A 27,969-nucleotide genomic window follows, 5' to 3' on the forward strand; every position below is an offset into this window, starting at 1 on the left:
AAACAGAGACAAACGAAGGCAGCTAGAAGTAGGACATGGGAGACCTGCCTTCCATTTTCCTGTTCTTCTCACCAGGCTCATTTCTGCTCTTTCTCCCTGCTTGGTAGCAGATCTCTAGCAAACACCCGGTGGGTTGCTGCCTTGCACCTTTTCCCTGCTTCTCTGTAGAAATCTCCCTGGGCTATTTGGACTCTGGACCACTTCTGCATGCCATGACACCACAACACTCTCTTTGCAGACTAATCTTTGAGCACAGTCCTGTTCAGTATGTTGTTATAGAAGATGGGGAGCGTAAACACCCTCTCTGATGCAAAGGAGGTAGCAACAGACTCAGAGAAGAAGGAGGAGATGTGAAAAGGTACACACTATTTTCAGCATGCTGCATTTGCCTTCCTTCACACAACTTGCCAAGTGTTTGCCGAGTGTTTGCCCCCCCTCTGCAAAAATCTGGGGCAAAAGCCTGGCTCCTGTCTGCACTATTAGTTGTCCGGTCAGGACAGGTCAGGAATTTACCTCTGTCACCACCTGGGAACAGAGCTATGTGAAATCCTGCTTCTCCATCCCATTGGCACCGAGCTGGCTTCCGTCAACTGCAGGGAGATGCTGGGAGCACAGAGCCCTGACCCACTCACAGTGGCTGCCATGAGCTGGGACATGAATATAACAGCAGAGATAAAGGAGAGGCTGGGCTGAAAGCAACAGCTGTTTCCTATGACCTCCTGAGTAAATTCAGGCTCCTCTTGTAGAGCGGCTGTGCTTTTGTCCTTATGCAAAGGAAGGAGCTGTAGTGAGAGTGTCTTTCTGGTACAGCAGGGTGGGATTTGTTTACCATGAAACATGAGGGAGCAGCTCAAAAGGGTTTAAGAAAGAAAAACATCTCTTTTAAAGTGTATTTATTTCAGGTAGTTCCAAAGCTTCTAGTTCTGTTATCTTGCTCCAGCTGTGACTCCAGGAGCAGAATTACATCCTAGGCTTGCATGTGTCAATGAGGTCAATGAGACATGACAAAGAGCAAAGTCCTTGGCCCCAGATAGCCTTTTGCTGGCTACAGATGAGCTCTACTGTAGATCACTTCAGAAGCCTGATGTAACGTTACATAAGGCATTTGGATTTTAAGCACCTATTTCAGTAGAGGGAGCAATCACGTTTCTGTGTAATTAAGCAAAAGAGCCTGAGAGAAACTGTTGATATAATGGCTTTCTAAAGCCAGGCTTGAGGGAATGGCTCCGCTCTATATCTGTGAAGCTGAGAGGAGAGCTTGGTGAGGAGAGATGGATTTTCCTGGTATTTCCCTTGTGTTAGCTGATTCTGTTTGTGTGGAAATCAAGTGCTCTTCTTCTATACAGAGGCAGAGCCCTTGGGTATCTCCACAGCAAGAGGAAATTCTAACATCATGATCTGGGAACCAGATAAGTGCAACCTGTCTTGATGCGACAGCATCCCTTTCAGTTACCAGGTTACAGTGTCTGAAAACCCTTTGCCAACTCTCTTCACCCAGGTAATCTCTTAATTTGTTGAGGAAGAGGGTTGTTCTTGTGGGTTTTTTTCTTTTTTTCTTTTCCCAAAGGGAGGATTGTTTTGTGTTATGCTTGACAAACCCTCCTCAAGGTGATGGAACAAGGCCCCAGACTGTCTGCACAGCCTGGCCGCTTCTGTTTATGTGTGCAAAATGTGCACCTAATTTGGATTCCAGATTAGCCTGTCCCTATCCCCACCGCTTCCCAGCTGCAGGAGGGTGGCTGCAAACTGCAGCCTTTTGCTCCTGGCAGTGCTGGCATTGTCACTGCACAGACCTTCCCCACCAAAAAAAAAAAAAAAAAAAAAAAAAAGAACTAGTCCCATCTTTAATTATTTGTATTTCTTTTGAAGGAGGTTGTATCTGTTGTACCATTTGAATTAGCAGACCCTGGTGCCTCTGCCTTGCCGAGGCAAGGCCCTCAGCCCCAGCTGCAATGCAATCTAGCACAGCTGGGCCTGCTGGGCAGCACTTCGGTGGGGCAGGCACAGCTGCACTGAGTTTGGGGCTTTTTGGGGGTGGCTGTGGGGTACTTGTGCAGCCAGCACATGGAGTATGTTGGGAGAACAAGTCACTTTGGTACTGTTTCCTTGCTGAATGTGGTGGTGAGTGATGCACTGGAGCCTTCATATTGCATTTACTGCATTGAGGTTGTCTGTATCTTTGTTTTCTTTTCTTTTTTTTTTTTGATAGGGGAGAGGGGAAGAAAAATCCACTGGAAAGTGAAATCCAAGGGTAACCAAGCCTTAAACATTTTGCAATTTGTATGCTTAAAATGACTGCTACATTGCTTTAGAACAAACTTAAACATATAGAAATAAGAACCTGCTAAGTTTCTAATGATGTTTTAGAATGGGGTTGATAGGTTTTTTAAGGTTTAATATTAGCTGGAACTCAAATAGATCCCTTCAGCATTTCCTTTTGTATTTCTCATTTCTATTTTTCACCAAGTCTTGCCCATCTCTGCTTTGCTGAGGCTTTTTTTTTTTTTGTTTATCCTACACGATTTCCTTCCTTCCTTCAAGTCCAGACCCCTTTGCTCCCCTGGGGCTTCCTATGATAGCTAGGCACTAATCATGTATTTCTGCCCCAGAAGCACAGATAGAGGTTTCCTCCCCCTGCTTCCAGTCAAAGGAGGATGTAAGGCATAATGGTAATCTTAAACAACACTGCTATTCATTGTTTGGGAGATCTGGGAAATATCCTTGAATTCAGCTTGCTAAATTAGCTGCTTCTTGAGTAACCCACAGCTGCTGCGTATCTGTCCCATTACATTTTACAAAAATGCAGCAGTTCTCACTACATACAATATTCTCTCGACATATGGACCTTCCATTAGTTTATGTCTCTGTGTCACTCCGTTGCCATGAATGTATACACAGAAACATTTTCTTTTGTACTTAAAAAAAAAAAAAAATCAAACCCAACAATTCTTGAGAACAGATTAAAGACAGGCACTCGCAATTATTCAGATGGAGGAAAGATGTTGCAGTGCCTCAGAATACAGCCTCTGTCGGGAGCCAATACTTAGATTAAAATGTTGCTTCTGGCAGTAAAAGTGCAACTACTCGTGGTTTCCAGGCTTCGTCCTGCACATGGATATATCCCCCTTGAAGTTGGCAGGCATCTTCTTGTGCATGCAGATACTGGAAGGCAGATGGACCAGCAGTGTAAGGTGATGCACAACCATCTATCTGAGGTGCCTGAGGAGGCAGCAGTGTGATTTCTGGATTTGGTCTTGTGTCTTTTCTCCTTCCCTGTGGTTCAGAAAAGAATTTGGTCTGAAGGAAAATGGATTTCTGGTATTAGTGGATTTACACTCCCTACCCTTTAACAACTTCTCCGGCACGAGAACTTGATCAAACCTTGGGGAGGAAGGCTTTCCTCTCTCCTCCCTCTTGTGTACTTTTCTTGGCTTTGCTTTTCCAAGTGGAGTTGTATCCTTGAGGACAACCCAGACCTCCATCTGTGCTTTGCTCCCCATCAAACAGCTGCTTCCAGGGAGGTGTAAGGCACGATACACCTCCATTACTTTTAAATAAAAACGCAATGCTGGGACAAGCAAAATAAAGTTTTCCTTAGCTCCCTGGAGCACTGCTGGACACCCTTCCCCTGCCCAGGGCTTATTTCATTTCCTTCAGCAATCTGGCCAGGGGCAAGCAATAGCTCTGCTCTGTAAGCAGTCAGAAAGTGCTCCGTGGCTGCAGGCTGATTGCTGTCACCTCTCACAGACCAGGGGAGAGCACCCCACAGCCTCTGAAGAGCACCTTCAGGCTGTGCTTGAGCACCTGCTCACCAGCGAGGGCCAGCAGATATGTTTGTGGCAGCAGTCTTGACTCTGTGACCATGATCAGTGGGCCAGAACCACGTGGCTCATTGCTGTCCTTCTACCTACCACGAGCTCTCTGCTTTCCATCACTCCCTCTCTCTGCCTTATTTTTCTTTTCCTGAGTTGCATTTTCCGTACTCCACTGTCTCTTGCCATGGGCTACGGACTTGCTGCTTTAAGTGTGGGACTCTAGATTCGTCTCATTCTCCAGGATGCTGCTGGGCTTGATCTTGCCTGCTTCAGGGATGTGATTTCAGGGCTTCCAAGTAACATTCAAAATGAAAAATAAGTAATGAACTCTGCTCTGATGCTGGCTCCTCTTTCCTCCTTTTAGAACTGAACTACAAACATACTTTCTCAAACCTCAGAAAAGATAACCACCTGTCTGCAGGTTTGGCCTGCGTTACTCCTGCATCTGAGCCTCCTGCAAGGTAAGCTCATGGCCAACACGTGCCCTGTGCTGCAGGAGGGGAGGGCGACCACTGCTCACCTGCAGGAGCTGCAGAGCTGCTGGGGGCCTGCATCTGTGCAAGGACGTGCAGTTGGGGAGCTGCCTGCACTGGGAGCTGCTTTGTGCTGGTGTATGTGGGATGGGGTGCAGGGGACCTCCAAGAACTGCCCAGCTGTGTGCAAACTCAGCAGATGGGAGAGGCTGAGGATGCTGCTGTGGCCTCTGGAAGTCCCAGAGGTGCTTAATCCTGTGCAATGAGGGGGTGTCTCCTTCCCTTAGGATGAGAGAGCCTTCTCACAGAACAGGGGAAGGGGGGTTGGATTTCTTTTTGTTAGCCTCTAAATTATTTGTCCGGAGCCCAGAAGTGTCTCTTCCTGGAGTCATTTAGGCCCATTCCTTTAGAAGTCATCTATGATTGTGTTGGTATTTGTGCATAAATGAATATTAATGGTGAATGTGATCTTACTACTGGACCCGTTTCCTCCTGCAGCTGTTTTTGTGTGAGACCTGATCCCCAAACATGTTGTGTGCACATCTTGCAGCCTGCCTCTGCAGGCGAGCTCGATGGGGAGCGCGTTGCCTTGCTGGTGAGGCCTGTTGTGGTTTCGGCACGGACAGAGCACATAGCTGCCCAGTGCTGTCAGGGTCTCAGCAGCCCCACGTTTGCCTCACAGCAGACATTTAGGTACCCAGAGAACTTGTGCTTCAACTGGAAAAAAGCTCATGTGCCCAAGGCCTCTCGATGGAAGCGAGGCTGCAGCTGAGCAGGAGTTGGGGGGGGGGGGGGGGGGCTGAATGTTGAGTTTTGCTGCTTCAGCTGGCCATGAAGGCCCACCTGCAGCTCAGGGGGCAGTTACAGCTCCAGCTCTCAACCTGAGCACCAGCACCCAAAATCAAGCGTTGAAACACCTGTGTGAGGGCACTTCTCTTTTGGTATGGTTCTGTGCATTTTTACATGTATCCTTTTGTGGATTTGTCTCAGAGAGATTGCTGGAGCTGGGCGTGGTTCTGCTGTAGAAAAAGATGGTCCCTGGGACAGCGGATTCTGAGACAAATACCATCCCACATTGCCAACAAACGGTTCTTAATCATTAAGCGAGCATCACCTTATAGATTCTGGATAATATTTATTTAAGTAGGGAATTAATTTACTACTCCTCTTGTTTTGATGTGCAATCCTCACGACCTGCGAGCAGCCTGCAGCCGATGTGTGCTCTTGGAAACCCTTGAGCAAGTAGCTCTGGCCTTCAGAGTGCTGTTTGCAGAGTGCTTTTGGTGGGGGGAGGCCTAACTCAGGGTGCGCTGCAGGCAGCAGAAAGGTTCCCACTGCCTGAAATTAGTCCCAAATTATTTGCCTGGCTCTTGGTTTAAATCACACGATCCAATTACAACTTAATCCCATCAATATGAAATAAATGTTCCCACCTTTGGTAATTTTCTCTGTGTGGAAAGCTGCTCTGCAGCACACAGCCTCGCGCCTGTCAGTGAGTCTGTATGTTGTGTTCCTGCTGCACAAGGGGAAGGGGAGCAGAGGAGGATGGCTGGTGAAACACACAGCTTGAAAACCCTTCTTTTGGCCCAAAGTGGGAGCGCTCTATAGGGATACTGTCACGGATCCAAGCAGGCTGGGGTTAAACAGTTTCCTCAGCTTTTCTCCCTAAATCAATTTGAATATTCTTGGCAAGCTCTGTTACTATGCATGGTGGGCAGCTGTGATTCAAGCTGGGATTTTTTTTTCCCCTTTCTACTGTCCCAGTCTTCCTGTCTTGTGCAGATGTGATCCTTTCTCTCTGTCTGCCTAACAGCTAATTATTTTACCAGACCAGCCAATAGTCTGAAGAAAACAGACCATGCATATTCTTGAAAGCAACAACTGTGCTACAGTGTCGGGGGGATGGGGGAGGAAAAAAAAAAAAAAGAGCCACTTCCTTCTGACCCAATCCTTAAGCAAACCTCCAAAAATAGCAAGCACGCTGATTTATAAGGGACCCATCTACCTCCTGAGTTAGTTACCCACCTTTTACAGCAGAAATGTACTTTGTGTATTTGGGGAAGGTTGGAGAAAGCCAGCCTGAGTGTACGAGTCACCTCGCGAAGAGCTCTAATCACCAGCAACCCGGGAATGTGTGCACCCACGTTACTGCGAGAATGTGGACAGCGCGTCAGCTGCTCCCCAGAAACTGATGGGGTCACTGTGCTCGCTGAAACTTCATCCCCACTCACTCACAGGCAGTTAGGCCTTTCTGATTAAAATAATTAGCCTCTGAGCCTGGAAAGGGCAGTACCTCACATTCTGCTTTTTGTGTTTGCTGCTGTTTGCTTTTTTCATTGTAGGAGCTTTTCTGGTGGGGTGGACGTCTGGGACTTGCACCCCACTGCAAAGCTGACTGCTCTGTAACAGTCTGCCGCATCCCAGGTGTAAGCTGTTGAGCTATCAGGAGCACCACAATCACACAGTTGTGTTTTATGGCCCACAGCCTGCTTTGAGAATGCCTACTGGTTTTGCTGGTGCAAGCAAGCGGAGGAATAGTTTGTTCCCACACCCCACAGCAGCCATGGCTTGCTGCTGCAACACAAGGAGAGGTGTGCTGTCCTGCTGAGCATAACCCCAGGAGGAGACTTGTCTGCAACAGCAAGGAACAGCAGGTCAGTGGTGCATCTCTCGTGCCTGGGGATGTTGGTTTAAGCTGTGAGCGGTTGGTGATTTCACAAGTAAAGCAATAGTGTACATGTCCCAAGTGGAAGGATGAAGGCCCCAAAGGGAAGCACAGTGTGAGGTGGAAGCTGGTCAGTACTGTTTGGAAAGTGAAATTAGAGGCTAGGGTGCTAAATGCTGCCTCGTACAGGTTGAGGTCTTTACAGAGGTCCTACCTTCTGGTACAAAAGCTGCAGGACCTGAAACCGTACAGAAAATTCCACTGCTTTTTGGACAGGCAGCTCTTTTCCCAGGTGATAACAGCAAGCCCCAACACGGAGTAAAAACCAAGGCCTTCTCCCACCGTGTTCCATCCACATCAAAGGATTAAGTGCTCTAGATAGACTCTGTTTAAAATTCTGCACAAGCAAATCCTCAGTTGTAAATGATCTTCCGTATTGCACTGAAGGTAAGCAAGGTTCAGCATCAGCTGTTTTCATGGGTAAGCTGGGTCAGTGAATCAGTGAATGCTCCTTACTGCTGAGCTGCATCTCTAAAGCTGTTTTTGAGTAAGCAGTCTACTCCTAAAATCAAGTTCCTTGCCTCTACAACCCCCTGCAGCATTAAGAGGATCGGTACGCAGGGTGCTAGATCCCTACCAGACTGCCTCATTCACTTCCAAAGTAACATGAGCAGTGGAGCAAGAGCCAAAAAAACAAATATTCCTCACTTCTTTCTTACTTTTTTAAAAGTGGTAACGATTTAATTAGTTTTTCACCCTCCAGGGCTGTTAAGTTCTTGTATAATTAGATAATGGGCAATGATCATACAACATTTTGTTCTCACATGGTACGCAGGTTCCATCACTGACAATATTTCACAGGTTATTCCAGTTATAGCTCCAGGCTATTACCCAGTAATGCTATGGGAAGCACCAGCCCCTCCACCCCCTTTTACAAGACTTTCTTAACAGGGAACTATCTACCAGCATTACAGGTGCTTGCATAAATCCCCCTGGCTTTTATCAGACTTGCCACAGGGTAGTTTGAAGTAGTGTTGATATACATACACTACAATGGGAAAACACAAAAATGGAATATTTCAAGGAGGGTGAGAGGCTGGGCATTTCCCAAAATATCGCTTCTTGTGTCTTTAATGCTACCCCTTGTCCTTTGTGCTTTGACAGGAAAGCCAACATCAAGTATACACTGAGCGCTTCAGAATGGGATTGTTATTGGACAGCAGCGAAGTTAAGATTTGGAACAGCCCACAGAAGGGCTGCTCTGCTAGGGAAAGTGCCTGATGCAAGTCAGGACTTACAGCATGTACTTGTGTTGAGGTCAGCAGCTGTCAATTAATTAATTCATTAAAATACTTGGAGAGATTTAAAATGGGCACACAGTGAAAACATGCATGCAGGAGGAGGATCCTGAAACCACTTAAGCTTCAGGGCAAACAAAAACCAGATGGGAGATGGGTGTGGTGATGAAAAGGTGTAGGCAAGGGGCCCATATCTATCATTATTCCTGCAGCTACAATTTAATTACCATTCCTCGGCTTTGCGGAGAGAATTTCTTTTTTTTTTTTTTTAAGTTATGGGAAGGAGCACAAGTTCTGCAGTTGGAAGATGCCCCTCAGCATCAACCTAAATCTGTTAAAGATGCATAATATGCTTTATTCATCACCTAGAATAGAAAACGTTTCCCTCAACTTGAGCGTTAAGGAACTGCTTTCAAAAAACCTTAAAACGAAGCAGCAGAGTCCTGCGCTTCCTCTCCTCCCTGAGCATCTCCTCCTTGCACCAGCAGCACCAAGGCAGAACTCTGCACGTGGCACATGGAAGGCAAGGGGCCCTGCTCCAGCTGTTGGGGATATGCAGATGTGCACTGCAACCTTGGTTTGTGCAGTTAGCTGGGACAACAGGAGGCAACAGCAGGTTACAGGAAGGTAAGCTACCTGCCTGGGGGATGTTATTTAAAGCTCATCTTAATACTGTAATGCAGCAGAGGCAAGAGGCTACGCTAGCACCTACTCAAAAAAGTAGTATTTTTTTTTTCTTGTGGTCCACGATGGCAAAGTGACAATGACTTATCCCAACAGGAGAACACACAAACTTATTAAAAAAAAAAAAAAAATATTTCTGCATGTGGCAGAAACAAAGCAAGTTTTCAGTTCAGGTTTTAACACTTGCTGAAAAGATTGGAAGCTTTTTTTTTTTCTTACCCATTCTCCCAGTTGCTAAGAACACAGAAAGAGAGTGATTTGGATTAAAATAAAGAGAAAACCAACCTTAATTTTTCACAGTATTGAAACAGCTAATGAAGCTCGTTTGTGGCAAACAGATGAAGTATCTGCAGGGAGGAATTAACTATTGAAAAAGTTGACGAGCGAACACTGACTGAGCTTTCCCACAAAAGCCACGTCAGGAAAACCAAGCTAAAGCAGGGAGAGGGGGGAGCATGAATTATCACTGCACAGAGGCAAAGCCTGGCTTCCCCCCCGTAGGAATACAGTGATGAAACCAAAATTGTAGGGGGGAACATTTTTTTTTCCCCTCTCTATTGAAATCCTGTCTCCAACCACCTGTATCTAAGATGGCACATGGTTGGCCTAGCCCTTGGGACAGATTTACCCAGAGCCAAACTACACTCTGGTTTATTGTACAAAAACCAAAGCCATTGTCTGCTGGAGACATAATGCCTGGGGAATATCCATAGAACAGCACGTACAATGTGCTAGCATGAAGAAGCTGAGTGAGCTTGCTTCAAAGCCAGATAAATACATCGCAATTTGTGGACTAGCCACCAATCCACATGGCAAGAGAGAATTAACAAGATTTCAGGTGCAAGAGCTGCTTCAAACCAGTGCCTCTTTCTAAAAACTACGAGTTAACCCCCTCATATAGTTCTTTTATCAGTTGAGGAGTGCACATGAAATAGCATGAGGGAGCAGTGCTGTATTTTTTCCACGACAGAATGCCCTTATGTAGCTGCCACGCGTAGCCAGGGTAATGAAATCAATCAAGCATAGAGCTTGAACTAGGAAAGATTCCTCTCCAAGGCTACATACTAAGTTAATATAAATATATATATATATACACACACGCACACATATATACATATATATTAATTTAAACAAACTAGGGTGGAGGGAGGGAAATCTTGGCTAGGGAATGGAGATGGGGTGCTTTCCTCACTCTGTGACAGCAATCACTAGGGAACGTGCTACTACGTCATGTCAGATTTCCTCAGCATAAGCAGCTCGTGATAGTTTCATGATTTATGTCAGAGAGAAACCTGACAAAACTGTGATTTCCCAAAGGAAACAAAGCAAACGTAATCTACTTTGAAAAAAATCTGATTTTATTTTTATATTGAAAAGACCTGTCAATTTAAATAGATGTTTATTTCCATTCATGGTCTCAACCAGTGCTGCGTGTTAACATGCTGTTCAGAGCTGTATAAAAAAGCCATTTGTGTTACATAGGTTAACATCCTAGAACACTGGGGGAGGGGTTTGAAGCAGCTTAACATTAAAAATAGGATAGTCCCAAAAAACTTACAACTGATGCAGCATCTTCTAGTCTAATTTTATAGGAGCTGAAGCATATTGCAAATATAACCGAGGTTATTTGATCTTTAAAAAAAAAACAAACAAAAAAAACCCACATTTAAACCAGATTACTTTCATATAGTGCTTCAGTAGTGAAGCTGTCAGCTGGGAGAACAAGAGAACACACACACACACACGTGTGCAAACACACACACAGAACCACACTGAGCACAACTGGAACACCCCATTCAGTATGTGGATATCGGATTCGTTCTTCTGAATTCACAATAGCTGTAATTTAATATGCTTTTTCTTTCCTTCCCCCCCCCCCCCCAAAATAAATACACCGTTTCCATGAAATCCTAAGATACTGCATAATCAACTGACGTTTCTTTCTAACCGTGCTGTGAAGTTCTCTTGTGAAAGGGCCGAATTCCAAAACCTTTATTCAAGATAGGCACATACCTAACCAAAGCCAATGGAGAGGGGAGAATGTGGTTTACAAAAGGGGTTTGGGGTCAAGGTCTGGATTTGCACAATTGATCACGGGGCAGATTGTCATTCGAAAAAGGTTTTTAAGTCATTCTTTGGTTTATTTACATGATTCTCAACGCTGTCCAGAAAGCCCAGAGACAGTCACGTGAGAAAACATAGCTCTAAAGCAAGCGCACAGCATTTTTAAATCTTGTGTATTAAATGTTCAGAAGACTACAGGAATTCAGAATACCCCTTACATTCATGTCCCCAAAGATCTAGTAACTGCATAAGTGCATGCACTGAGGCATGACCGGCACGCCTGTAAATTCATATTGTTCAAGTTAAGAGTAAATATAGCTGCAAAAAACCCCACCCACCTATAATTAAATGGTCATTACTAGCAATACTATAGTGACTGTCTTGTTATTAAAGAAACGCAGACACGGTCTCTGCCTGTTTGGCTCTCTTGGCCAAAAGGAAGCTGTCTGCTCGATTTAGAAAGAAAGCAACTTTTAAGAATCCAAGGGAGTTTAGTATTTCCACGTTCCCGGGGTCAATTATTAATGTAAAGATGTAGACAAGTGGCAAGTATATGAAAGCACATCTCGTACATTCCAAGGTTTGGAAGTCAAAAGCAGATCTTAACTTCCTCACGTTTAAATGTTATGGTAGGCTTGGAAAACCACGTAAGAAGTGACATAGTATTTCCATGAGAAGCAAATGAGAACTAAATCTAACTGGCGTTCATATGCGAGCAGTTTCTGCTATGCTTTGTGTAAGGCAGATTTTATTGCGCTGACAGTTACCAGTCTGCTAGCAGGAAAGAAAATACAGGCAACTCTACTCGGAGAAGATGGCTGACAATTACTAGTGACAACTTCTATTTTTCAGTACAACTCAGCTTTAATGTACTTTCTGGAAACAGCATTTTCGTCATTGGTTTTCACTTCCTTCCCCATCCCACCTAAAGTATCCAAAAAAAAAAAAAAAATCAAGACTGGTCAAAATGAGTTGCGGATATTTACCAACCAACATCTCCTATTCCAACGCTATTTTTAACTAGAACAAACACAGGTCATTCTTTATAACCTACTGCCAGTGGTTGTTTATAAATATCTGCTTGCTGCAATAAACACCGGTCACTGAAATATTCATTTGCAATAACTACTTGGCACTAGGTTAATATACTTGTAAAGTTTAATAAAAGTGCTTCTGATGTACATACAAGCACTTAAAACATTTTAAAACTTAGTTTGGGGAGTTTTAATATCTTTAATTACAGTTTTCACAAGCATTTCTGAAAGTATTAAATCTCTTCAGAAGTTCAGAGGCTCCTCTCTCAGCACATCTATGTAAGTTTCTCAACAATTACAGAACAGCTAACGTAACATTCTTACTCCCTATGCTGAGATAACATGGTACCAAAATTTAGCTACAAAAAGAGGCATTTTTGGTCAGACTGACCTCCAGCTGTCCCTTAACAGCAAAGCAACACAGCTCAAACCTGTCTCCTCCCTCCAAAACAAAAACAAGACATCTAAGGCCACAAATTTACTTTTGCCAGAATATCCGGTGTCCCCTGGTTTGTGGCAACTGTGTACATGCCCACTTAGAGAAATACAGTATGAAAGCCCCACCACCTCGAAGGATTCTGATAAACCACCTCAGAAGCCAGTTTTGGGCAGCAGGGCATACGGAACCACATTACATCGAAACTGCGTGTTAAAGCCATTCCAGCTAGTTCGACTAGATTCTAACTATGTTTAATCAAAATTCCTTATTGCAGGAAAGGAAAAAAAAAAAAAAAGTCTTAATGTAGAGAGAGGCAAAAAGATGCAAAGATAACCACCACAATGACCCAATAGCAAAAGCTCCCATTTAAAGGTTTTCTTATGCTAAAAAAGGCACACAACCCCTTGTGAACTAGAGACAAAAGCTAGCAGTACTACAGCAATAAACCCAGAAGAAAAAGCCTACCAGAATTACCCAATTGCCTACTGGGAAGGAACAATGAAGTAGACAGGCTGCTCTTGCTCTGTTTTGTTTGCAGGGAAGTGGTCAAATTTAATAGTCAAATTTAGCCACATTAAGAAACATTTAACAAAAGCTACCCCAAGAAACCAGAACAAAACCTGACCTTTGGGTCAAAGGCCACAGACAGGCCTTTCCATAGCATGTAGCTGAGTGAGTTCAGAGATTGGCAATGAAAGAAAAAAAGCTTTAGACGTGATGGGAACAAGCACTGGGATTTATCGAACAGTCACACCGAGCTTCTCCAGCACACGCACTCCCTTTTCTTGGTATTCTTGTCGGGTCATCCAGAAGTTGTCTTTGTCTTTCATGATGTCTGCTAGAACTGCGCCGCCCAAAAACACCATGTGCTTTCGGCGAGGTGGATCTTCAATTCGGATCTTAAATTTCTAAGGAAAAAAAATAATAATAATAAAACAAAACAACTGATGCTGGGATTCTTGAAACAAAGCCTACTCGAATAAAATTGTGCTTTCTACCAGAACAATGAAATGCGAGTTGCTTAGTGTGAGAAATGCAACCAGAATGCTGAAACGCTAGCACAGGGCACTTAGCGTGAGCTTCCAACTCACACAAGCGAAGTAAAATAACTACTTTGCACTGGAAATTAGAGAGGGCTATTGACACGTCCCCTAAATTATACCTTCCACGCATCCGCAAAAAGCCCAGAAGTCAGAATAGAAAATTAAAGACCGTATTTTTGCATTTTACGAACACGGAAGAAGAGTTAAATACTTGCTAAGCTTTGATGGCTAAAATTGTCGGAAGTTAACCAGATCACAAAATGTTTTAGAATTATACCAAGTCTGAGGAGGGCAGATGGAACAGATTCTAAATTTATACAAGCTAGACCAGCTTATCTAATTAATATTCTTAATTATTTGATGCCCAAGCTCTAACTGCAAGAGCAAAAACGAGCACAGTCAAAGCTACGTGTGATTCTGTGATTCTATTCTGTGCAACTGAGTCATTCCAAATAGCTGTAAGAGATCTTCAGAGAATACCGCATTCAAAGCTGAGGAAGTTCAATTCAGTTCAACGTTAGAAACTTCACTGCGAGAAATTTTTTCCATAAATATCTCCTTTTTGAAAAGCATGCAGCATTGTTACTAGATAGAAGGCAGTGCTACCTCCATGATGTGTTTGGCTTTTGTCTGCAGGTGAACAAGGAATATTATTCCACCTGAGGATGCGTGAACTCTTAACCTTTAACTTCTGAGCATTTCATCTACAGTGTGTAGCATGAGCCCAAGCTTTCAAAGACAGAAATAATTTTTGGTCAGTGATGACTTCCTAAAGCACAAAAACTCACTAGCATCCTTCATTCTATATTAGAGTTGTATGCTAACATTTAACCATGCTCCAACTAACCCAAGACTTCAGCAATGATTTTCTATTAGCATGACCAGAAGGCAGCTTTATTCCATATATATGCAAAAGCTACCAGTATGAAACAAGACTGTGAAGAACCGGAATGCACCAAGCTTTTCAAGCTGTGCGGAGGGCGAGCCACAGCTTCAGTCATTTCTGACTACTTGGTTCCCTCTAGTGGGGATTCAGGATAAACCTCCACCCCGCACAAACACAGCAGGGACTCGGTACTTACCGAGAGTTTTTCCACGTCTCCTTTCAGAACTCGTTCCAGGTAGAGCTGTTTCAGTTCCCGCTCCAGTCGCGAAGGCAGCCCAGGGTACATAGTGGAGCCTCCAGACAGCACAATGTGCTTGTAGAATTCAGACCTAACCAAGAGGACAGTCTTTTTAGCGGGCTACAGAGTTTCTCATAGGACAAGGGTACATGTACATACAGGGAAGTAAATACAAATCTACAAAACTGCCAGCACACAAACACAAAAACAACTTCTGCCCGGGTTTGGCACGCTTGCTCGTGCTTTTCCAGATGTCCTAGAGAGCAGCAATTAAAGAGAAAAGAAAAAAAGACCACAAAAGAAATCCCACACTTCCAAAATGTAATCCTTGCTTGTTGGTATAAAATAGTCAGGTTTTCAGACAACCCATTAAGCTTCAAAAAGTCATCTGAGACTGACCCCCAATCCCAGTATGTATCTTCTCACAGGTGAGCACATGGTGGTGACTAAAGCAAGAAGATGTTATTTCCTTGGAAAGCAGTCCTCTTGTCACAAGCCACTGTCAGAGCGCAGGAGTTAAGTGTTCTTCTCTTACCTGGTATCAATGTCAGCGGCCTGGATGGTGTTGAACAGCAGTTCAGCCACACCAACCCCCTCCACATTGATTAAGTGAGGCTGGAAGAGAGCTTCTGGTGCCTCAAACCGTTCTCCACCGACTTTGATAATCCTGCCATCCGGGAGCTAGTGAAGAGAAAGCACCGGTCAGGAGGCTGCTTTTAGCCACTTAGATACAGAACAAAACAACAGGAAATGACTTACATTGTTACTTACTGTTTTAAAGCAGGAAATTGTTGCTTATTGTCACCACTGCAAGAAGTCAGTACTACTGAAAGAAGATACTAATTCTTCAATGGCTATGAGATTTACTTACAGAGATCAAGGACCAGGTACATTGATACTGAAGTACCAAACACTGCCTTGCAATACAGCTCTTAATCTTGATTTTAAAGGTGAACTTGCAGCAAGAAAAATGCTATTCTGAAAGCCCTTTCCTCTCATGTGCTATTACAGCAAGTCTCCTAAGAGCAAGGTTACCTCTCTTCTTACCAGGCAGCATTCTCAGATGGATCACAGCTAGAGAGACAAAGCTGAAACAATCTGACGTGCTAGAGTAAGTGCACTTTCTCTGCAAGTTTTTGTGCTATAATATTCAAATTTCAAGCATCTACAGTAACAAAAGTCAGTACAAAGCTGTAAAGAAATCCCCCAAATCAGCTTTTCAAGTTTTCCCAGAACCAAGTAATGTGATTCTACAGACTTTTATGTCTGGGAAGTGAGCTACTGCCAAGAAAAACTTACAAGGGATCAAAGCTAAACGCTACCTGATTTTAGACCTAATAAATTTAGGTCGAGAATATCTGGCCCAAAACACTCACCGTGTACGACTCAACTAGTACTGTGGTCTCTAATGCCAGCTTCTGCTCCTGCTCGATGTTGTACCCCACATAACACAGCTTTTCCTTGATCATGCGAACAGTCTCGAAATCAGCAGAATGGTTGAAAGCATACCCTCGCAGTAAGAGGAGCTGGAGTGAACAGATGAGATTAGCAGCACACGTGAGAAACAGTACAGATTCTCCAGCGGGCACAGTCAAAAACATATCGAGTTTGCCTGGCTTTTCTAACTGCAAATTCAGTATTAAGTCAAATGTGTAACTGTATCCTTTATTATCAGAAAAAAGAAAAAAAGATACAACATCACTGTAAGTTGGAAATTTTCCTTAAGAACTTCCAGTATAGTTGTTAGACAGAGAAGTGAAAGATAACTAAAATAATTCTCATATTTAGGACTTCAGAACAGCACAGTATTCCAGTTAAGCAATAATCTGGATTAAAAAATCCTAAGGTTTACCTATTTTTAAAAGCAAACAATCTATAAAACAGTCTTACTTACTAATTGGGAAAGAATCATTACATTATTTTCCACACTAAAAAAGATGTTAGAGTACAGTCTTGTTTTCATTTTACATATCAAGAAAGCTAAATGTGAGATTTTACAGAATGAAGTCCCTTCCCTTCTCAGACTGCTACTAGGAGAGTGAGTGAATTCTCCATATAACACCAGTTCTACCACATGATTCAGATGAGAGATAGGCTGGAGCGATACAAGAATACTGGTGTTCTTTATGGAATTAACATACAAACAATAAAGGGGAGGTGTTTAGCAGTTTCTTGCTGTCAAGAGATTTTAACTTGAACCAGCGTGCCACAGGTATCAGCTTCAGCCTTAGACACTCTTTCCAGCTCACCTTAATGAGGTACCTGGTGATATCCCTCCCAGCAATATCTAACCGTCTGGTGAGATGAGGGAGAGAGAAACCTTCATAAACTGGGCAAATATGAGTTACACCGTCTCCAGAGTCCACGACGACACCAGTCAACAGACCTAAAAGAATGGAGTGGAATGGGGGAGAAAGTACAACTTTTATTAGCACCTCCACCAGTAGAGGAGAGCAGTTTTAGCATTGTAATCATAACCTCGTTGGTATCCCTAACGAGCCCCTGCTCTAACGCTCACCCTTTTGGGAAAAGTAATCAAAATTCAGTTCTTCCCATTCACCTAGATTTTAAACATAAGATTTTCACAGTAAAAATGCTTGCATGTACACATGTTAAAAATGGATCACCCTTACTCTTGCCCAGGTGCTTAAATCTCTACCATTCGCCATTTTTTCCAGTGTTTTGACATCTTAAATTGCACTCTAATTAAAGAGAATAACTAAGATCATTAAATGTTTGTTGGATTATAAATTCCTCAGTGGATCCAGCTATGTACGTGCAACATGATATTAATTGCTCAGATATGAAGAAAACTTGAGTTTTCTCATGCCACAAGCTTCTCTTGTTCCTATTAGGACTTGTTCATTATGTTTTCTTTTTGAATACCAGCCAATGCTTTCACAGGGTAGACAATATCTGTTCTTCAACAGTGGACTGCTCCAAGTTGTTTTATATTTTGTTATTCGAAATAACTGAGCACTACACAGTAGAATACATCTACAATTACAGCAGAATTTAAGACTGTATATTTTTCAGATAGACTTATAATGAACCAAACAAAAAATAACAGGAAAGGGGGGGAAAAAAAAAAAGTAATTAGCAAATAAAACTAAAATTCAGGTCTGCAAGAGTGGTTTGGGTTCAACTGCTTTTAGTGACTTGCTCGGCAGTCCCTCCCTTGAACTTTCACTCTTGGACACAGAAACTAGGATGACATGTTAATGAGCAAGGATATTTTAATTTCCTGCCACGCAATGGTTAAGTACAGCAAGCCACCAGTAAATAGATGTAAGAAGTTGTGCTATTAGAACCCATGTGCTTGAATATCCTAGATCATAGATGGATTGCAGCCAATGGCAGAATTTCTATTGAATTCGGTGAATCTGCAATTTTCTTCTTAAGCTGGCAGTTATTTATTCTTGTTTCTATACAGCAGAAGAATCAGCATGTCCTTGAATGGAAAACAGTCCAAAGTCACCTAATCAACTGCTTGAAATTCACTTGTAGTAAGTCTTTCCCAGAAAACCAAAAGCACATCATTCAGACCTGGAAAGATGCTGAAGGCTAAAATGACTACACCTTGAAACAACCACAGCTTTGAGAAACAAATACATCTGCAAAATTTGTGCACAAAGGTAACTATCAATAATTCCTGAAAACAAAAAGCCAACCTTTAAGACAGAATTGAGCTTGCTTACAACAGTATTAAAATAGACCCAAGCCTCATTAATACCACATTAGAGCTCTGCCTTAGCAACACATCAATTAAACATATTTGAAGTTATCTTTGCCTACCTTGAGCATACAAAGTAAGGACAGCCTGAATGGCTACATACACTCCAGAAAACTGGTATGTCTCAAACATAACCTGTAAGATGAAGGCAAAAAATGAATGTCCAAGTAAGGCCATCCTTAAAGGCAATGTCACAGATGTTTGAAAACAGTCTTTTTGTAATTCTGTATTTTTTTCTGATCAAAAACACTTTGAGAAATGTCATCACAAATATTGTATGCAAACATTACAAACCTACTTGCTTTATGGCAGTAAGCAGCACCGTCAGTTTTATACCTTCCCTGTCCATTCATACGAGACGAGTCATCTCAAGGACTTAAAACATTCCACATCCACTCAGCAACAAAAAGCAAATACTTTCAAGAAACCTATATGCCAATTCCTGCAATTTTACCAAGCCATTTGCTAAAGTGCCTACTGAGTGGGAGGCACATACTTGCAGGCCAGCCAGCTACTTCATTACTGAAGTGTGACTTTGCAACTAAACATTTGTTAAAGCTGCATGTTCTAATTCTAATGAGGTGCAGATTTTTTCTTTTTCATATCAAGGTCACCAGTCTTTGCACAACTGGAGATTGTCAAATACAGAGCAAACAGACACCTGCTCATATTGGTCTAGAAGCAGCACAGTGTCACAGTTTGTTCTCTGCCTTTGGGCCTTCTTCCCTTCTTTGAAGCACAAGAGAGGGCAAACTTCTAGCATTAGCTTTAGTGCAAACCTCACTACAATGGAAGAAGTACATCTAGAAGGACTCAGTTACCACTTACAGAACAATGTAGGTTTGCAGAACAACTCTTAATAAAACATGAAAGGTAATTGCCCATCTCACACACTAGGCTCCCCTAAGCACTAAAACTAGTTTCAGTGAAGAAATGGTTTGAAATTAAAGGATGTCCAGTTTAGAGAATCTTGTCCTCTTTATAAACACAAAGAAGTCCAAGTAAACAAGTAATGCACAAGCAGCTTCCTCCTCCGAATTCTTTACCAGGAAAAAAAATGATGAACTCTGATCGTTCCAGTATGAAGTTCTGGTTTTGCTCCTCTAAAGCCTCCTGAGCATTTCTGCCACTTCCAGGATTAGAAACTGATTAAATCCTAAGCACTCCCACAGTTCAAGTAAAAGATATCTTAAAGATCTTAATTATCTTAAAGAAAAAAAAAATGCTGATGCCTGACAATTTCAGAATTCTGAACTATTTAAAGACCCTCCTCCGTTAGAGGAGCACGTTTTTAAACGGCTGCTCCGTATCAAAATCCTGATCCTTGCAAAGTCAAGTTAATTCATAGCTATATTGAGCACACAGCAAAATCCCTGGGAAGACAGATGCTTCCTTTCTTGGAACATCTGCAGTGAGCATACAGAATAAGAGAAGTTTGAGGAACGTAGAGGGGGTGAGCTGCAGAGCACCTTGCCATAAGAATACAGTGTTGGGGGTTTTTACAACCCCCCTATCTGAACTGCAAAAACCTCCTAGAAGCTCATCTGCAGAGATTTGGGGTTTGCTGTTCTTTCTTTCAAGACATCTAGATCCGTTCTCCTTGACTAGAAAAACGCCTCGTCGCAGGATGAATATCTTAAAAAAATGGAAGATGTCAATATAGAGCAGAATATTCTCCCAAAAAGATTTGTCTAGTGACAGCTGCTTTTGGATTAGCTAGTGATGTTCTAATTGGGTCTAGGAAGGAAGAACTAAGAATTGGGATGGAGAGATAAAGAAAGCTAGACTGGAACTGGGAGAAGTGAGTGTGCTAGAGTATCTCTCAAACGCTACATGACATGCCGTGAAAGCCAAGCTGCTCCTAAGGGTATTTCAGAATGAGAATGCAGCAAGCGACTATAGACAAGCAGCAAACATTACATTAAACTGAATAGCAATCTGTGTCTTGTGCATGCTACAGAAGAAACAGCTCTTTATATATTTTACAGTGTACATGTCATGCGAACACTTGCTGCTATTACTAAGTAGCTGTGTTTGATGGAGAAATGAGGTGAGGAAAGAGAATCAATGGAAGTAGAATGAAATACAGCATATGTAATTGTCTACTATCTTGGTACGGTCCAAGGGACTAAGCTTTTTCTTTTGAAATACTGTTACTGCAGTGCAACACAAAATATAGAGACATTTACTACAGGCTTTAGGAAAATATTAATTCGATTCCCTGCTTCATACTGGGCTAGCCTCCCTGAAAAAGAGTCTGTGTCAAAAAATGGAAGACAGACAAGTGTAAATAGGTTGCAGTTAAAAATTAAATATTCCTAGTCCTCGTAACGCTATGATCCATTAAAAATATTAATAGAAACAGTGAACTCCTGTTTAGCTCAAGTTTGAATTTATGAAAATGGATTCTGGTTCTCCTTAATCCTCTGAATCTGGTTAAGCATCTACAGTCTCCGGAGTGGTTTAAAAAAGCACATGGGGCAATACAAATGTTTTCTCAGACTTCAGAAGCTATAGGAGGCTTCTCAACGCATGGTATAAAATTACTCAGTACCAGAATAACTAACAGCCAGCCTGCTGCACTTAGCAGGAAAACAGAAACAAGTACACCATTGTAGACAGCTGAAAAGCAAAGCGGCCTCAACAGGAAATTCAGCCATTCCTACTGCACGGAGGCAACCCAGAATAGTCCACTATGTTCATCACACCACAGCTGACTGACACACAACAGATAACATTGCTAACGTTGAGTTAAACAGCGCTTAGATAACGGGCCGCTAATGTCTATAAATGCTAGGAAATTTTCAACTGAAAAACACAAAAAATTGTACAGTTTGATTCATCTTTGAGTTTTCCCAGCGTGTATTTATTTAGTGAGCCACTAAAAAAAGATTACTGCAAAAACATCCACAGTCACACTGCAGAAAGCATTGCTATAGCAATGACAATAAATGGTTTTTAAAAGAAAGTTAGTAGATAACGATAAAAGTAAGTTCTTTCCCCTCTAACCAGCTGAATTCAGAGGTAGCTTTGGTTGCCCAGGGCAGCACTGTGAGATCCACGATTCAAGAACCCAGCCTTCCTTCCAAGAAGGCTTTCATTGATAATCCCTAGCGTTAGTCAAAGATTGGTGAATCGGGTGTCATCACGCCTTTGTCTCAGCTACTTCCAGCAACACTGCTCCATCTGGGAAGCATCATCTTGTTCAAGCCTCCATCTCTTCTGAAACATTACTGGCTTATGGAAGTTCAAGTCATTTAAATTAATTAACATTTATCCAATACCTAGTAATCAAAATATCTTAGATAACCGAAGATAAACATGCATTTCTAACTGTGTTTTGTTGGTGACGTGGCTTGTGACACCCAGTCTGCTTATAACTTTTGGGTAAGAGGGACTGTTTGAATGTGACTACAGCAGCCTTTATGACCACAGCAGACGACACGTTTTGCTCAGAAGACAGGAGAACTGCCTTGCCTTGGGCAGCTTCTGGGTATTCCAAGAAAATTCAAGTATTTTACCCATACTTCCACAACAGCACATCTTAGTTCCTACTAGAGAGACATACCTCCACGATCTTCTCTCTGTTTTTAGTTGGGTTCATGGGAGGCTCTGTAAGTAGGATTTTACAATTTTTTGTGTCAATGTTAAGTTTCTCTGGTCCAAATGTGTAATCCCAGAGGTGCTTCATATCATCCCAGTTCCGAACGATGCCATTCTCCATTGGATAATTAACTTCCAGCATTGAACGTAATTCACTTGCTTCATCTCCAACCATGAGATCCTGTAAAATGTTAATATGGAAGTATGTCAGTGTTTGCAAAGGTTTCTAAAGAACAAAATCCTCAAACAATGACAGCAAGCTGTGCTAGCCCATGTCTATCTGTGTTCTTAAACAATGCCCACGTTTCAGAATCGCTTTCAGGAACTTAGGAGAGAAGTAGAATATATTCCATGTAGTATTTAAATTGGGCTGGTATCCATCCCAAGCCTTTTCCAAAATATGCTTTCATTCCATTTTCCAATTTACCCCCAACACGCCAAAGAGCCGTGCTAAAGCTAGATGCTGCAAAGACTTTTGTAAGCGTAGATGGTTCTCCACTGACACCTCCAAAATTGTCATCAGATTTCAAAAGGCTGAGATGCAGAACAGCATGTAAGGACAGCAGGTGGGACTGTGGATTATTTACTGTGCATGATACCAAAAGAGGAATATTGAGTGGTCCGTTAGCATACAGAACAGTAGCAAAAGCAAAGAAGTGATTAGAAGTTCCACACTATACATTAAAAGAAACAGTGGTTTACACGTTGCCTATACCAGTAGGGTGTGAAGGGGAGAGACATCTAAATATAAAACATACCCTGGGGTCTGTTCCACGCTGAAAGTCCCAAGCCAAAAACCGTGGTAATGCATTCTTACACAAACACAACCAACTAATGCAGTTTGTACAGTCATTTCCCATTAATTAAGCAATCTGTTTCTTAAAGTTAGTTATGCAGTTATGCAAACATTGCACATTCAAATTAGTAGCACTGTATCTTCTCCTTTCCCACGTATTTCCCAGAGGAAGTATGCACAATATGACATTGTGTTTGTTCCTCATTGTATCTCATATTTTCCTAAAGAAGCCTCAACTGATCTGCTCGCATCTAGCCTCTAAGAACATATTTCTAGAGCACTGCTCTTATTCTAGTGCTACATTCATGTCACTGCAGAAAATCATTTGCTTCACACAAAAACATGCCAGCATGGTTTGCAGTTACCGCGGCGCAGAAAACTCTTAAAGCAAAGGTTATTCAATCTACTATTCAATGCAAGGGCTATAAAGAAGACACACACAGAGAAATCCAGCATCAAGTCCATAGAAGCCCATTTCAGAGGCAACCTAAACAGCTGCTGGCAACCAGAAAAAAAGGAAGTTTATTGAAAACAGTTTAAAGTATACTGTTCCTCTCCCATCCCTTCTCCCTGACAAGGGGCTTCATTCGCTTTCCCTTGTGCAGTAGGGTCACACCTCTGTTACCCAGACTGTACAGAAGTCAAGGCTCTACCATTTTAAATCAAATGTACTTCAGTGAAAACACACTACAGGAGCTCCCCCACACGCCACGTGATGCCACCAGAAACTAGGGAGAGGAATCAGCAGCCCTTTTGGAGGCTCTGTGCTCCTGGACAGGACGCAGCCCAGGAAAGGCCGGTATTCAAACACGCAATCAAGTCACACCAAGCTTCTGCGTCCTGTTAACAAAACAAAGCTGAAGGGTAGAACAATTGTTCTCAAGGCCACGCAAACAAACAGCACGCACACCGCGTGAAGGAGGCCAGCTCGTACAGTTGCAGTGTCGTGACATTCAGTGTTTCCACCACTCTGGGACTCAATAATATTTGTCTAACTGGAAATTGAAGCTTTTTTCAAGACTTCAAGTCTGTAACATTAAGGAAAGCAGCTTCCAGTGTTGGAGATAGTGAGCTCACGTTGGCCTTAGAAGTGTTATTCTTGCACCTTGCAAAACTACGGGTTATGTCACACTTACTTAAACGCAATACATAAAATATTCTCGTGAATTAGTTGCTAGTAAACCAAAGCAATGAAAAACATCCAAAGTAAGTACGTATTCAAATGCAAAATGTAAGGCAAGACAAAAACAATGAATAGCATCAAAAAACAGCAGAAGAGCTATAGGTCCCACCAAGCATAAACACCGAACAAGCAGCACGGGGCACCCCACTTACCATTTTTTTGTTATTCTACTTCAACAGGTCAAGAAAGGTGAAGAAAGAAGGGAGAAGCAAGAAAGTCAGAAAAGGCCTGAATGAAATTCTCCAATCATTTTAAGGACACAGTAGAAATAAGCCGAAAAGAGACGCAGGCGCAGCTGGAAAGTATCCAAGTTAGTGTAGTTAGGGCCAAGCTAACACCCTTGGGATTTCAGCTTAAATATCTATTTATTTCAAGCTACTGCAACAAGTCACCGGTTCGTTGCATTTCTGCACCTCACGCTGCAAACAAAATCTGGACCTTTCTAATAGGATTCTGTGCATCACTATTCTGTAGCACTGGAATTTTACCCTGAGCAAAGTGCTCATCCAAACTAGATGAGGCTCTGCAGAAAGCGTTTGACTGTGACTAGCTCTGGCTAATGCTACATTTAGAGTGTTTTAAATACTCTGCCTTAAATACTCGAGAATCCGCAACAATAACATAAAAGTATTCACCTATGAGGTGACAAATAGCTCAGGTATCATGGAACCAATATCCATGAAAAATTTTTTTTAAAAAAATCAAGGGAATATTTACTTAAATTATGGAATCTGCTTTCAGAACTGAAACGAGCAATTGTGAAGTGGTAACAGCAGGGCCTGCAAGTTCTTCACAGTAGCAGGCTGTGGATGTAGGCAGACAGGAGAATTCAAGCAGCTGGGAAGTATCCTGAAGTATACGAAGTGCACATGTACAAATGCTGTCCGAAATTATACTGAGGTCATTTTCTTTACCAGTGAGATTCTTCCTCCTTCCATTAAATCCACACATAAAACATCAAAAGCCATCAAGGTTAACTATCAGCACTATTAAGGCACATCTACTTATCCTGTGAATTGTGTCAGAAGAAAAGCGTTCACAATTTGTGGCAGGTGCCTTAGCACAGACAGTACCAAAAAGACTGGTTAAAGCACGGCCTCCTTCCTCACTTCAAATCCAGACAATGCCCAGCTCCAGGCTGCCTTTGGCAGAAACTGAGTACAGCAGTAAGACATGGACTATGGCTCAACATGTCCCCGAGTCTCAAATGCCCTAAAATCCTGTCTTAATTGGTCAAAGATGCACGATGATCCTGCCTTCCTAAGGTTACTCACTCCCAAACTTGCTTCAAAGATTGGTGAATCAGTAAAAACTGCAGTGCTATCTGCACTTCTGGTTTCGGATGTTTGAGGCTGCAACTTTAAGCAAAATAATACCAATAATATCTGAATTCTGTGTTTCCTGAACTGGGGACTGCAGGTACAAGAAAATGATGCACCCCTAACTACTGAGGCTATAGTTCCACAATCATTCCAGAGCCAGCAGCAGATGCATAAGGAGGGTGATGACCACACTCTCCTAACTTGCTCATGGCTATCTGTTCCATTGTGCTTAACTGCTTTTTATGGCCGTAAAGTAACCCAAAAAAATGGGAACTAATTCACCTTACTGTGAAATGAGAATCCAGAAAGAAAACATGGACAAAGCAACTTCACATTGGTAACTCAGCAGATGGATGATAACCACTGTTTTGAACAACTTGGAGTTTCTGAACTGCACAGGACTGACAGCTTTTCTGAATACTTTTCAAAAGTTAAATTGATAATCTTCTTGCCACTTCCCTTACCCAGTTTAAGTTTACAACACAAGAACTTGTCGTGAATGGATAGAATTAAATTTTGGCGTAAAACTCAGCTGCTGAAATACATTGTATTTGAGAAATCCGCAAGCATCTCACAAAGGAAAATGGCACACACGCCTAACAAGTCAACCCACTGTATTACCCTACAGGGATATTCAAAGCATCTGTGCCATTGATTTCTTGATATGTTTTCTTAAAGTAAGAAGCTATTATAAGCAGATGCTCTAAAACAGCTCGGAAGAAATGTGGACACAATTTACACTCTCTAAAATACACGCATATAACCCACGCTTTGGCATAAAAGGGGCAATAAAAACACAATTATCATTTTGGGGGTCTTTCACATCTCTCTCATAACAATTACTTGCGTGTACTTCCTATCCTTCTAGTTCAGCACTGACATCTGTAATGATATGAAGCCAAGTTATCAGATAATCAGGACACCAGAACTGGAAGGACACGCTATGTCAGATCAGCTGGCAAGAAAACACCACTTCATCAATGTGATTTCATGCCAGACAATTTTTTTCTTGGACTTTAAGACTTGTTAATCACTTTATAACTTTCATAAAACTTTTACCGCTTTACCAGGACCTGCTTGAAGAAATAATTTTTACACTATGTTAAAGCAGATACCTGAAGAAACACCTCTGCCCAAGTCCTGGCAGTGAAAAAATGCTTTCAATCAAAAATAAGAATAAATCAACCAACACCTTCCTAGCTGCTGTGAAGGGGAGGGGTCTTCATCCTTTCAAGCAGATTGTCGTGGCTGACACAAGGTAAGGAAAGTTGTGATATAAAAAAAAAATGCAGCTTGGGAGGGTGTGATATCTTTCATCCTCTTGACTTATTAGCAGTGCCTCCTGCTGATCATTCTAACTTCTTACAGGCTGCAGCAGAAGTCACAGAATCAGGATCATAAAATGGCTTGGGTTGGAAGGGATTGTCAAGATCATCTAGTTCCAACCCCTGCCATGGGCAAGGTTAGTCAGATAAACTAAGTTCTCCTTGTCACTCCTAGGAGTTTGAAAATAAGGAACATAGCTGGACAGATGCATGGTTTCTTCCCTTTTTGTTACACTGCTACTCAGAAGCAACGGGGAAAGCAAAATTGAAAGCCTGTATATGTGAAGTTCTACTTGACCTTCACCAGCCGAAATGAGGGTTTCTACAGTTCTGCATGCACTTCTGCTTCTGCCTCGCCCTCAAACTAGCTTTCACAGATGTGTTAAAAGGCAGTCAAAATTTACCTGAAAAAGAAATTCCTCTTTCTCAGCTGCATCTGCTCTCTACAGTGGCTCAACACGCTACTGCAGCACATTAGGGCCAGCACACAGGTGAGAATGTGTGGCTAGAAGCAAGACAAGAGGGTTTGACCACAACAGGGCCAAGACGTTTACTAAAGCCTGAACTGCAGAAACAGCTACTAACAAATGAAGCATTGCTCTATAATTACAAAAGAAAGGGAGAAATGATAGCCCCTCAAGACTTCTGAAGAAGATTTGGGATCAGTGGTTCCCCCACCACCCAATGCCCAGAATAACATGCCATGAAGTAGAGAGTGAGAGGCTGTATTTGAACTAACTGATGGTCCATTATCACATCTATCAACAATACAAAGAAAACAAAACCAACAGAAACAATGAAACGCAAACACAACCAAGCTAATGTCACAGATGATTAACTGTGATCAGAAAGCAAAGAGCACAAAAAGACCTCGAATCTTCAGAAGCTCTTCGGCATTGTCTGACATTCTTAAAGTACAGCTTGGTGACAAATATCAACCATTTCTGTTCGATTTCTGCCTTCTAATCTTGACAGCACTTACACATCAGCGTTTCAAGTCCCTTTTTGCTCAGAACTACTTGAGCTCTATCTGCTGTCTCCTCTATTGCAGTAGCTGAAGGCCTCCACGGAGCTTTAGACCGCTCTCTTGATTTCTTTGTAGTACATGACGGGCTAAAATCCAGCATGCAAATTCATCAAGAGATACAGAAATGGCATAAAGAAGAATATATAAACAAGCATTTCCAAACACTGCGTAAGTCGAAGGATGCCCTAAATATTATTTATTTGTTAGAAAAGAATAATGAAAAGAATTACCTTGATTTCTATGTTCCCCACTTTAGCAGTCGATCTTATAATAGGTCTTCCAACCAAAGCTGGAAATATGTGCTCCGGAAAATTTGAGCCTGCATAGCCACATTTCACAAA

At 42.2% G+C, this 27,969-nt stretch overlaps 1 protein-coding gene and 1 long non-coding RNA gene across 2 annotated transcripts; one reads left to right on the top strand and one right to left on the bottom strand.

Annotated features, from left to right (window-relative positions):
- LOC110396014 lies at positions 1,942 to 18,425 on the top strand. Its single transcript, XR_002436746.1, has 5 exons — positions 1,942 to 2,121; positions 4,180 to 4,276; positions 6,774 to 6,942; positions 8,118 to 8,878; positions 18,073 to 18,425. It is a non-coding gene; the product is annotated as an uncharacterized LOC110396014 (long non-coding RNA).
- ACTR2 (ARP2 actin related protein 2 homolog) lies at positions 10,802 to 27,969 on the bottom strand (the record flags this gene model as incomplete). The annotated part of the gene is given in 8 exon segments (XM_021391239.1): positions 10,802 to 13,380; positions 14,598 to 14,730; positions 15,175 to 15,320; positions 16,016 to 16,165; positions 16,889 to 17,025; positions 18,435 to 18,507; positions 21,941 to 22,156; positions 27,859 to 27,969. Coding segments are annotated over 8 exon segments (1,137 nt in total), but the record flags the coding sequence as incomplete, so codon positions are not given.

This window comes from Numida meleagris, chromosome 3, assembly GCF_002078875.1.
Source record: "Numida meleagris isolate 19003 breed g44 Domestic line chromosome 3, NumMel1.0, whole genome shotgun sequence".
NCBI lineage: Eukaryota > Metazoa > Chordata > Aves > Galliformes > Numididae > Numida > Numida meleagris.